A 13,497-nucleotide genomic window follows, 5' to 3' on the forward strand; every position below is an offset into this window, starting at 1 on the left:
AGGTAACAATGTGCTCACCTGGGTGGCGGCTAAAATCTTTTCGCATGTCACGCAACTCACTCAGGGATAGAGATCGGGTACTTATTTCAGGTTCTGCCTCTTCCTCCTGTTCTCGCGATGACCCTGGTTCATCTTCATCTCTCACTAAGCGAACTGATTTCTTTGTGTGTTTCTTTTTCTGTACAGGGGCGACTGATACTGGCACAGGTTGGTTCTCTGGTTTAGCTGCAATATCTGTCACCGGGGTTGGGGTAGCCACGGTGCCTGTTGCCGGGGTAGGGGTAGCCACGGTGCCTGTTGTCGGGGTTGGGGTAGCCACGGTGCCTGTTGTCGGGGTTGGGGTAGCCACGGTGCCTGTTGCCCTGTTTTCCATCTTTTCCCCCTTTTCCCCCTGAGGGTGCTGCCTAATATCAAGCAGTGTTTGGTAGATACTGGCCAGGGCCCAGCACAGTGCAGCGAGTTGTACGTCTTTGGAATAGCCACAGCAAATATTCTACCACTTCATGAGGGTTCTGTAGTTGTTCTGGAGTGAACTTCCAAGCCACTGGACGTGAGAAGTTCTCTAGATACCTGCCCATATCCTCCCACATGCCGTGCCACCCATGAATATCCAGCCTTGGGGCAGATCTCTGGGTGGTACTCTTAAAGAGCCTTTTTGTAGCCCTAAACAAGACCTGAAACATATTCAGGAGGCATAGCACTAACAGCACACTGGCTTGCACATCCCAAGGATATTAAATATTCTCAAAAGCTGTTGTAATTAGCCGGAAAGAGAAAAGGGACGTGAACGGACAGGGGGAAGTATCCCCCCCGACTTCCCCATGGATTGGGTGCAATTACCAATAAATTCCAATAGAAGGTGCCCGAAATATGGAAATGATATTAGTGCCTCATACAGATACCAGCTTAACCTCATGACCAGTGATGTAATCATTTCACAAGTCGACATTGCCCAGTACAGCAAAATGATAATCCTGATCCCTCTCCCAGAGGTGAGAAACGTAACTACAGGCAATACATAGAGCACATAAGAACTTACAAAACACCATCATGTAAACAAATGAATCAACATTGTGACTAACATCTATTTATCTAATATAAGAAATGCGTATGACAAATTTGTTTCAACATGCTCTGGCCAGATCTGTCGTTATCTCAACCCTTCGTGCCCCATGTTGGGCGCCAAAAAGGACTGTCGTGGTTTCAGCCCAGCCAGTAACAAAGGACCACGCAGCCGCTCGCTCACTCCTCCCACCCCCCTCCGGTGGGATAGGGAGGAGACGGAAGGGAGAAAAGAAAAAAAACCTGGAACCTCGAGGGTTGAGATAAGGGCAGTTTACTGGGACAACACAAAAAAAGGTTACAACAACAACAGCGGTACTAATGAAAGAATATACAAAAAGAGTGATGCACAGCGCAACTGCTCACCACCCGGAACCCGAAGCTCCGCGAGAGACCTCCCCCCAGCCCGCTCCCCATTTATATACTGAGCATGATGTCACATGGTATGGAATAGCTCCTTGGCTAGTTCAGGTCGGCTGCCCCGGCTATGCCCCCCCACCTCCCAGGTTCCTGTAAAAATTAACTCTATCCCAGCTGAACCCAGGACAACCAATAAGTAACAGATTTCAAGTTGGGGAACCAGCATCTAATAAATCACTCTGAAAGCAAGCTTAATTCTCATATGATATGCTAAAAATTAGAGGCAATTATTTTAACCTTATTTGGATAATAAATCAGATTAAAAAGTTAGAACAGGCAGTACCTTACTTCAAGGTTTTTCCACTACATCACTTACTACTGCAGCTGCACAGGTCAGTGAGCTGCTACTTGATATGAATTTTATCAATTCTTTATTGGCAGTGTCTTGTAATGAGAATGAAATTCAGCTGGTGTTTCAGAAAAATTGAGAGGTTAGCCTTGAATGCCTCTGGTACCTTAGTGATCCTTCAGTTTTTTTGGCAGGAAGAAAACTACCTAGCTAACTGCTTAAGATACCACACTGCAGGACAGGACAGAGACAATACTGGAAGGCAAACAGTAGGTAGGATTATGCACACAAAGTTACTCCTACTGGGCCTAAATACTCAAAAATGTTCTTTTTCACTAGTGGTATCTTGGAGGAGTTTGAAAAACCTAAGTGTAGGATAACATGGACTGGGAAAAGCTAGAACATTTGAGATAATTTGCTTTAAGAGTATGAAACCCTGTGAACAGGACAGAAGGCTCCACATTGTTAGCCCAGTATCAGGACACACAGCGTTTCAGACAGCTTGATAAGTCTGGTTCCCACCCAATTCAAGACCTAAAGCCCCCAAAGTCTTAAATTCCCTTCCAAACCTTTCTCAACACAGGCCTTAGTCTTGGAGAGACACGACAGGCCTTTGAGGTCACCACTGTACATCAGATTCACACTGTTACCTGACATTTTGGGTAGGGTTCCACCTCTCGGATGGCAGCTCTCCACTTTGTGGGTCATCTACAGGTGGGTGAAGAATTGAAATACATACATCTCCATTCTGCAAGACAGAAACAAAAGTTAAGAATAGCCTGGCTTGAGGCAGAGGTCTGATGACTCAACTCCAACACTCTGACTGTTCCGAGCAGTTTAACCTTGTTGATATGGACACCCCGAGTACCAGTAAAAATACATGCAAGAACTGGAAACATTTCTCAATTCTTCCTGTATTATGTTCAAAAGTCTCCCTTGCTAAACAGGATTAGTCTGCAAATTGGTACAAAACAATCTCAAGTCAAGAGGTTTAAAGAATGTAGTTGAGCAAGCAAAAATAGAAATAGTCATATAAAACTAAATTAGTCTCCAGATAACAAGTACTGTCACAGGGATAGAAGTGAGCTTTAGTCACAAGAGACCCAAAGTAGGGTTAAAAAAAAAAAAAAAATTTTGTTCCCAGTGGTAGCCAAGTTGGCTACAAGAATTTTTTAATTGAAGGGTTTAGCACTCTCTACTAGCTCAGGTATCAAAACAATGCTTCTCCCAGGACACAATGATGTTGAACAGATGGTGCAGGGCAGGCTTACACTGCTCTCCTAGGACACAGCTGTTTGAAATATCAGGTGAAAAAGCAGGAGATGCTTTCTGAAGGTTTCACTGAAAATCCCTTCCAGCATGCAAGAGGAAAAATATTTTGGCAGCATATGGAAGCCATACAGCCACGTAATCCTCAATCTGTGTTTTACTCACCAGTATTATAGCCTGAATATAGATTTAAAGCTCCATAATGCCTACCATTTATAAACACTTTAAGAAGCCTGTAAAACCAATTCTCCATCAGCAACAGCACTCTGACATGATTACTTTGTAGGAGTGTTGTAGCAGTATTCACCACAGCTGATATTCTCCACTGAAGTTGACTCCAGGGACTCATGGGGTCCCAATGCCTTACTGCAGGATGGGGTGAAGGTGCAGATGGGGCCCCAAGGCCAGCCAGCAGATGTTGGACTCTCCAGGTCCTGCTGGCTTGCTGCCTCTTGCAACTGGCTGCTGGGATGACTTACAAGTTCCCAGAGGCAGCCCCACACCTTCAGGTGGCACAGCCTCAGCTGATGGGCAGCACTCACACTGTCCCTTGTCACCCTGATCCAAGGTACAGGTTGATGATAGGAACAAGAGAGAAGCTGCAGATCAGTTCTGTTTAAGACCACAGGCTACCAGTTCCCCACACACCTAGTCTCAGCTATGTCCTGAGGACCCTCCAACACTGCTCAACACACAGGAGCCAAAACACAAAGTATCACTGCTCACAACAATAGCATCCATGCCTTTGAGTCCAAGCCAGTGATCACAGCTACATATAGCAACAGCTCACCTGAAGGGTATTTGTGTTATAGCCAAACAAGATCCTGCTTCAATATTGGAGGCTTGTGATCAGTATCCAGATTTCAGCAGCTCACTAACCCTGCCAGGTAGGCTAATTTAGCAAGCCCTCATCATTTTGAAGCAGTTTTTTTGTCAAGAACTCAACCAAAAACAGCAATGTAGCACCTGGAGCTGCTGAATACCCAAGCACCCACTTATGTTGCTGGAACAGTTTGCCATAACAAGGCAGTTTCCTTTTTAGGACTACAACAGGCTTGTGCAATCTAGAAAATATTTTTTAATATCATTAGTAAGGTTAACTTCACCTTAAAATGTTAGATTATGTTCACAGCCTATTCTGGTTTTATTCATAATTTCCATGAGTTTACCCAGTTTCTCCTTTAACCATCTCTTGGGAGAATGCAGTGCTGGTGGCCAGGAGAAGCCATCACTGCACTCAGAAAGGGTAAAGGTATCATGGGGCCTGTGAGATCAGCACAAGGTTTTAGGGATCACTAGTCAATGGGAAAGCCTTTCCCCATGTACATTTTTGAAAGATATAAGTAAGGGGGATAGGGTATTTGTCTGTCAATGGGAAATAGCCTATACTTCTATTAGGACTGAGAACTTATGTCAAAAATAAAAACCAAGTCTTGAATGCAGTTTTGCCAAAATTCAACTAGATGACTGTATTGGGTATATGGAAGGATTTGGGCAGATTCCTAGGACAGTTATCACCTCCCATAACCTGGGACTTTACACCTGAACAGGCAAGTAACCCTGGCAAACTGACGCGCCACCTGATAGAAGGGTGCCTTGCCTATCCCAATGAAAACCAGCAGCTTCTCGCACTGTACTGGGGCCTGGCCTATGCCTACCGAGCCATAGTTCAACACTCTCAGAGGACCACGGTTGAGGCAGGGACCCAGACTGCATCTGAGGACACCATGCTCGAGGCAGGGACCCAAACAACAACTACAGTAATTGCCCCAATCGTGAAAAAGAAACAGTGGACAAGGAGATCAACAGGTCCATACCATCGATTAGTGAGGGAAGAAGAAGAAGAGGAAAGGCTTAATCTAGAAGCTGGTCCTTCGATAAAGAAATTGGAGGAAGGAGTGAGAGAACTTAAACAGGAAGCGGAAACTACCCGGTCCCTGGCCTCCTCAGAACTTCGGGACATGTGGAAAGACTACAGCCGCCAGCCAGGTGAGCGGATTGCTGCCTGGCTGCTCCGATGCTGGGATAACGGGGCCGACAGTCAGCAACTGGAAGGCAAGGAAGCCCAACAGCTGGGATCCCTCGCTAGAAACCGGGGAATTGAAAGAGGAATTGGAAAAGAGGCAGCAATTTGCAGTCTCTGGAGCCGGCTCCTCTCAAGTGTGAGGGCAAGATATCCATTCAAGGAAGATCTTGTGAACTCCTCAGAAAAGTGGACTACCGCAGATGAAGGCATCCAGTACCTGAGAGAGTTAGCAGTGCTGGAAGTCATCTACAGTGATCTAGATGATGAGGAGGTCTCCAAAGATCCAGAGGATGTCCTGTGCACACGGGCCATGTGGAGAAAGGTGATTCAAGGTGCCCCAGCGTCATATTCTAACAGCTTGGCAGCAATGTATTGCCCAGATATGGAAACACCAACTGTGGAGAAAGTGTCGTCTTGGCTCCAAAACTTTGAGGAAAATCTCTGTGTCTCCTCATCCCTACAGGACAGTGCCTTGGCTCTTAAGGACGCTCCAAGAAATGAGTCCTCTCCTGCCCCGGTCAGAGGAAAAGGGAGCCCAAGACGTATGCCACGTGGTACACTCTGGTTCTTCCTGTGTGACCAAGGGGAGGACATGAGGAAGTGGGATGGTGAACCCACCTTTAAGCTGGAAGCCCGCGTACGTGAACTGAGAGGGAAGACAGCTGTTAAGAAGGGGTCACCCAAGAAGAAGGCTGTCAGTGTCGTTGCTGTAGAGGCCCAAGAAAGCAATCAGCGATCCTCCAGGCATAGAAGAACTGAAACCACCTCCCTTGATTCTGGTGAGGGGACTTCTGGTCTGGCACCGCAAGGGTCAGACAGTGAATACTCTGATGAGGAACAGCAACAGAGGGTCCCTGCCTTTGGCCAGGAGGAGGAAAGGGATGACCAGATATACTGGACTGTGTGGATTCGATGGCCTGGCACATCAGACCCACAGAAGTATGAGGCTTTGGTAGACACTGGTGCACAGTGTACGCTGGTGCCATCAGGGTACAGGGGCACAGAACCCATCTGGATCTCTGGAGTGACAGGGGGATGCCAAGAATTGACTGTATTGGAGGCTGAAGTGAGCTTGACAGGGGACAAGTGGGAAAAGCACCCCATTGTGACTGGCCCAGAGGCCCCTTGTATCCTTGGCATAGACTACCTCAAGAGAGGGTACTTCAAGGACCCAAAGGGGTACCGATGGGCTTTTGGTGCAGCCACTGTAAACGCAGAGAAGATACTGCCTGGCCTCTCGGAAGATCCCTTCATTGTGGGATTGCTGCGAGTTGAAGAACAGCAGGTGCCAATCGCTACCAGGACGGTGCACTGCCAGCAATATCGGACAAACCGAGACTCCCTGGCTCCCATCCATGAGCTGATTCATCAACTAGAGAGCCAAGGAGTCATCAGCAAGACTCATTCACCTTTTAATAGTCCTATATGGCCAGTGCAAAAGTCTGATGGAGGGTGGAGGTTAACAGTAGATTATCGCGGCCTGAATGAAGTGACACCACCACTGAGTGCTGCTGTACCAGACATGTTAGAGCTCCAATATGAACTGGCATCAAAGGCAGCCACGTGGTATGCTACAATTGATATTGCCAATGCGTTTTTCTCCATTCCTTTGGCAGCAGAGTGCAGGCCACAGTTTGCTTTCATGTGGAGAGGTGTCCAATACACCTGGAATCGACTGCCCCAGGGGTAGAGGGAGCACAGCCCTACCATTTGTCACGGACTAATCCAAACTGCACTGGAACAAGGCGATGCCCCCGAACATTTACAATACATAGATGACATCATCGTGTGGGGCAATGAGGCAGAAGAAGTGTTTGAGAAGGGAAAAAGAGTAATTCAGATTCTTCTGAAAGCTGGTTTTGCTATAAAGAAAAGCAAGGTCAAGGGACCTGCACAGGAGATTCAGTTCTTGGGAATAAAATGGCAGGATGGACGCCGTCATGTCCCTATGGATGTGGTTAACAAGATGATAGCAACTATGTCTCCACCAGCTAACAAGAAAGAAACACAAGCTTTCCTAGGCCTTGTGGGGTTCTGGAGAATGCATATTCCAGGTTATAGTCAGCTTGTGAGCCCTCTCTATCGAGTAACCCGGAAAAAGAACTATTTTGAATGGGGCCCTGAACAACAACAAGCCTTTGAGCATATCAGACAGGAAATAGCTCGTGCGGTAGCTCTTGGGCCTGTCCGGACAGGACCAGATGTACAAAATGTACTCTACACTGCAGCTGGGGAGCATGGTCTCACCTGGAGCCTCTGGCAGAAAACACCAGGAGAAACCTGAGGTCGACCATTAGGGTTTTGGAGCCGGGGTTATGGAGGATCAGAAGCCCACTACACCCCGACTGAAAAAGAGATACTAGCAGCACATGAGGGGGTTCGAGCCGCTTCAGAAGTTGTTGGTACAGAAGCATATCTTCTCTTGGCACCACGATTGCCTGTGCTACACTGGATGTTCAAAGGAAACATCCCCTCTACACATCATGCAACCAGCACTACATGGAGTAAGTGGATAGCGTTGATCATGCAACGGGCTCGACTGGGGAAATCCAACCACCCGGGAATTCTGGAAGAGATCATTGACTGGCCAGAAGGCAGAGATTTTGGAGCATTGCCTGAGGAGGTGGCTCGTGCCCAAGAGGCACCACCATATAATGAGTTATCAGAAGACGAAAGGCATTATGCTTTGTTTACTGATGGATCCTGTCGTGTGGTAGGGAACCATCGGAAGTGGAAAGCTGCTGTGTGGAGTCCCACACGACAAGTCATTGAGGCCACTGAAGGAGAAGGCGAGTCAAGTCAGTTTGCAGAAGTGAAAGCCATCCAACTAGCCCTAGACATTGCTGAACGAGAAAAGTGGCCAGTACTCTACCTCTATACTGACTCCTGGATGGTGGCTAATGCCCTATGGGGGTGGCTACAGCAGTGGAAGAAGACCAATTGGCAGCGCAGGGGTAAACCCATCTGGGCAGCAGCATTGTGGCAGGACATTGCTGCCCGTGTAGAACACATGGCTCTAAAGGTACGTCATGTAGATGCTCACATGCCCAAAAGCCGTGCCACTGAAGAACATCGAAATAATGAACAGGTAGACAAGGCTGCCAAAATAGAAGTAGCTCAGGTGGACCTGGACTGGGAGCGTAAGGGTGAGCTATTTGTAGCTCAATGGGCCCATGAGACATCGGGACATCTAGGGAGACATGCAACATATAGGTGGGCTCGTGATCGAGGGGTGGACCTGACCATGGAGGCCATCACACAGGTCACTCATGAATGTGAAACATGTGCTGCAATCAAACGAGCCACCAGAGTAGTCTCCCTGGAACAGAGGGCGGCGGCTGGGCTTTCGATATGGCGAGGCCTGGCAAATTGACTACATTGGACCACTGCCACGAACACGCCAAGGCAAGCGCTACATACTCACGATGGTGGAAGCAACTACTGGTTGGCTAGAAACATATCCTGTAAACCATGCCACTGCCTGAAACACCATCTTAGGCCTCGAAAGGCAAATTTTATGGCGACATGGTACCCCGGAAAGAATTGAATCAGACAATGGGACTCATTTCCAAAATAACCTCATAAGCTCCTGGGCAAAGAAACACGGCATCGAGTGGGTGTACCACATCCCCTATCACCCGCAAGCATCTGGAAAAATTGAGAGATATAATGGACTGTTGAAGACTATGTTGAGAGCGCTAGGCAGTGGGACATGGAAGCATTGGGATACAAATTTAGCAGAAGCCACTTGGCTAGTTAACACCAGAGGGTCTGCTAACCGTCCTGGTCCTGCCCAAACAAAACCCCTACATACTGTGGGAGGAGATAAGGTCCCCGTAGTGCACATGGGGAAGTGGCTGGGGAAGGCAGTGTGGATTTCTCCTCCCATGGGAAAAGGCAAACCCATTCGTGGGATTGTCTTTGCTCAGGGACCTGGGTGTACTTGGTGGGTAATGCGGAAGGATGGGGAGACCCAGTGTGTGCCTCAAAGACATTTAACCTTGGGGGGAAAAATGATCTGTGATGTGAGTTGTATGTTGTAGGAAGTAATGTAGCAGGAATGACCTGAACTGCAGAGGAGTGAACTTCTCAAGGAACCAGACAAGTGCATCGGTGACCCAAACCAAGCCGGTGTTGGTGCCCAACGATCGAACATACTGCTTCTCCTGTCCTGACCACTCATCTTGACGGATGGGGCCCAAGTCATAACCTGTGTGTGAACATCTGGAGGAGTGGAAGAAGCCCATGGAATATCTGTCTGTTAAAGGACAGGGGACAGTAGTTATTAAGAATGTATAAACCTGTATGTTGGGTATAAAAGTGGTTTTAAGTATGTAGTTTCAGTTGTAAGTGTTGGTAAGAAGGGATTTCAGTAATGAGAATTAAATACAATGGCATGGTTAGAAGATATATGTGTATTAAATTATGTGGGACCTGAGCATGACGCAAATGGTATGGAATAAGGGGTGGAGATTGTATTGGGTCTGGCTGAGATGGAGTTAATACTCCCCATAGCAGCCCTCATAGCACTGTGCTCTGCATCAGTAGCTAGAAAGGTGTTGATAACACACCAGTGTTTTGGCTACTGCTGAGCAGTGCTAGCACAGCATCAAGGCTGTCTCCCCAACATTTTTGCCCCCCCCAATGGCAGGCTGGGGCAGGGCAAGATCTCGGGAGGGGACATAACCAGGACAGCTGACCTAAACTAACCAAACAGATATTCCATACCATATGATGTCAGCTCAGATATAAAAGCTAAGTAAAGGGAGACGGAAGGGGGGCATTTTTGTCTTCCGGAGCAACCACTACGTGTACTGAAGCCCTGCTTCCCAGGAAGTGGCTAGACATCGCCTGCTGATGGGAAGTAGAGAATAATATCATTTGTTTTTCTTTGCTTTCACTTTATTAAACTGTCCTTATCTTGACCCACGAGCCTTTTGTTATATTTTCTCCCCCCTGTCCAGCTGAGAAGGGGGAGTGATAGAGCAGCTTTGGTGGGCACCTGGCATCCAGCCAGGGTCAACCCACTACAATGACCCAAGTAAAGTGGATATGGGGTGTGGGAGAATAAGGGAAACTGCGTAAGGCACAACTGTTATTCTCTGTTTGCTAGCACAAGACACTACTGTTCTTTGTTATAAGTTTGTTGAAGTAAGCACAAAAGTAGAACAAGGTCGGGCCTACGTGACTGATAACAGGAGGGCAACGTGACCGAAGACAGGGTGCAAGACAGCATGCAGGTGGAGGAACTATTCGCATGATCAGAAGACCTTATCCAATTAGACTATTGTTTAAGCGCGTGAACGGCACATGTTAACCAATCAACAAATGGCTTATGTGTGAGTAGATATTAGAAACATATATAACCGAGTATTGCGCAGTTAATAAACGGAGAAACCGTTTGATCCACAGTATCTGTGTTGGTCCGTTTTCTCCCCAGGGCGAGTCCCTGGCGATGCGTCGTTTTCCCTAGATTGTCGCAGCGGAGAAAGTGTGGCAATGGGGAAACACACAAGTTACTCAAGTCTCATTGCTCAGAACTGGAACATCAGCCCCAACCTCTCCATCTGGTTCCACCAGCAGATTCTGTAAACTGCTACTTTCTTTCATCTTCCTTACACTGAAAGATTTCCCCCCCCCTCCTCCTTACAAACCCTCAAGCCCTTTGCTGATTTATTCTCAGTTTCATTTGGAGTTATCCCAGTACCTCATCTTCATTGCTTAAATGTTGTTTCCAAAACAGCCTGCAAGCTGCTTCAGATTCCCTCAGCTCCAAGAAATACTGCTATGAACACAAAGTACAAAGCTGAGAGCTAGAGTATTTGAAGAGTAACCCCAAAATACACCCATCAAGTTTTGGGTTAGTTTCTCCTCCTACCTTCAGTTGTTTCTAGAGCCAATTTTTCATCTTTCCCACCAGGACTGGGAGAGGTCCTTTCCAAGACTCATTTTGTACATACCATTTTGGTAACCATTTCCCACTCACCTCCTGCATGAGAATTTCTGGATTCAGAATTAACATCTGCAGTATGGATCTGCAGTGATCTGCTGGTCTCAAAGTTGTCTGTCTTTATAGATCTAACTCCCATGCAACTGAAATGGAGCCTTAAAGGGAAACATCATCCTTGGCTACACGCAAGATTCAGTGCCAAGTCCAAAACTCAAGTCAGAAGACTGTCAGATGACTGATTTCAGGATGTCCCTGGGCTTAGGGCAATCCTCCTGAGCATCCAGTAATTAAAGCTGATTACTATCTTGTTTTGCACTGAAGTTTGGAGAGGCTTTTGGCCATTTATTACTAAGCCATCAGTGCTGTTTTCACCATGACATTTGAAGCATGCTCATTCCAGGCTGGGCATTTAGCAGCAGCAACTTGTCATAAAAGGGCCTTCCAAGCCCAAGACATCAACTGAAGCCATCATTTGTTTGCAGCAAGGAAGAGAAGTGACATTCCTGTTTAGAAGTAGACCTAAAGGAAGCCTGCAGAACCTCTCATAGGAAGACCTGTGATAAGGTGACAGAGCTGCACCAACAGGAACATTTTTAAAAGGCCTTTAGCTCCTCAAACTATTCAAGCAGTAGTCCTAGCAGGCTGACACTTGGGCTAGGATATCCAAAAGTTTAGCAAGGATTTGACTGGCCTCCACTAAAAGCTTAAGTCAAGTTTTGAGCCAAAACAGGCCTTCAACTTTCAAATACAGCTCTATGAAATTCAGTAATTTTGAACCAATCGTATGAAATGAAATGCTTCTTCTCACAGTCTTTGCAGCAGCACTATTAAACCCTGTCTCAAGCTGCTGCTCACATGAGCTCTAACGCAACAGCTCAACTCAACCAGGCTCCAGGATAAACTTTAAAGGTCACTTGATAGATGAAAGCCCAGCAAGAAACACAACTAGTCTATTCACACCAGATGCAGGGCAACATATGCTATGCCCCAGCAACAGCAGAGGTTAGCCTGAGCACTGCCATGTTAACACAGCTGGGCCACCATCAGCCCCTGAGCTAGTCCATCAGCAGAGCACCACACCATGCTGAGATGCACCAGACATATACTCATTGCAACACTTCGGTCCATGATGACTTTACCTTAAATCTCTCCAAGCAGCCTGTGCTCAGCATCATGAAGACAATGCTTTCAAGCTAGGGAGTGCTGCTTTCTAAAAAGCATTTATATAAAATCATTCCCCTTCTGGACCTGCTATGTAGTTGTACCATAATCCAATCATGGACTTGATAGCTCAGTGTTATGCTCTGAACATGACCCATATATGCACTGAACTAAGGGCCACTTCAAATTGGCTAGCAGACATTAAGCCCAAAGGTATCTGTTCACTCTGGTCCCAGGGTGACCAGGTTGTGCATGACTCCTCCTGAAGCTGGACTACAGCTCTGGTTCTTTCTGCAGTCGGAGCACCCCAAGTCCAAACCCCTTCATCATAGGCTGACTGCTGAAGATGACTGTTTCCCACTATTTCTTGTCTCATCACACAATTTTGTAGGATATACTCAAATTAAAAATTTACTTGAAAGGTGTACAACAGCTAGTTGCTTAAATATCACAGTAGGGTAAGACCCCACACACCAGCCTTGATCCAAGAATCCCCTAAAATTGCCAACGCTCATGGCACAGTGCTTCGGCTGGGGCTGCCTGCTGTACTTGCAGGTATGAGAAAGGCTCCATCCCTGCCTACAGGAACAGCATTTCCTACAACAGTTAGATTTAACTCTGCAACCATGAAGCTGACATTTAAACACAAACAGCTAACCACTTTAGTTATGGCTAGAGACATTTAATACCTTCAATACTTCCAGAAGTTTAAGGACATAGAAAACCTTCTCACATGCCTGAGAAAAAAAATTAATTAGTTAAAAAAAACAAAACAAAACAAAAAAAAACCAAAACAAAACAAAAAACCCACCTTACCTCATAAATGTTAGGGTGCCACATTTTGGTCAGGAATCTGAAGGTAGGTGGTGAATATGGATAGTCAATAGGAAATTTAATGTGAGCCTGGAAAAAAGCAAAATATTTTAGTTATGAAACAGAACAAAGAGAGATCAACAAGCAACCATTGCAATGAAAACCTGGAAAAAACAATTTCCATTAAGTACATTAAATAGTTCATTTTATAGATCAGTGCCCGTGTGGACCCACATTATAACTCTACACAATTTCTTGTGAACAAAACACTAACTGAACAAGAAAAATCTAAACACCAGGCCTTGCCTGAGCTAGTAATGCTCAGAAAACAAGCCAGAAGGCATCTACCACGTCCTAATTCAAGAAGCACTATCCAACAACTGTTGTTCAACAGAGTAAAATATATTTGTAAAGCTAGAACTCAAGATATCATTGCTGTCTTGCTAGGTTCAGATGCAGGCTAAAAATATTTTCTAAAGGTAAAAAGACCTGTTTTACATTTGCCAG

At 46.3% G+C, this 13,497-nt stretch overlaps 1 protein-coding gene across 1 annotated transcript in view; it reads right to left on the reverse strand.

The window, feature by feature from the left end:
* The window catches only part of UBE2R2 (ubiquitin conjugating enzyme E2 R2), a 102,512-nt gene that overhangs the window by 31,207 nt on the left and 57,808 nt on the right, over positions 1-13,497 (reverse strand). Inside the window, exons 2-3 of the mRNA XM_052775320.1 lie at positions 12,994-13,080; positions 2,422-2,519 (exon numbers count right to left, since the gene is read on the reverse strand). Coding sequence (XP_052631280.1) covers positions 2,422-2,519; positions 12,994-13,080 — 185 coding nt within the window. The remainder of the gene's footprint in view (positions 1-2,421; positions 2,520-12,993; positions 13,081-13,497) is intronic.

This window comes from Harpia harpyja, chromosome W (genome assembly GCF_026419915.1).
Source record: "Harpia harpyja isolate bHarHar1 chromosome W, bHarHar1 primary haplotype, whole genome shotgun sequence".
NCBI lineage: Eukaryota > Metazoa > Chordata > Aves > Accipitriformes > Accipitridae > Harpia > Harpia harpyja.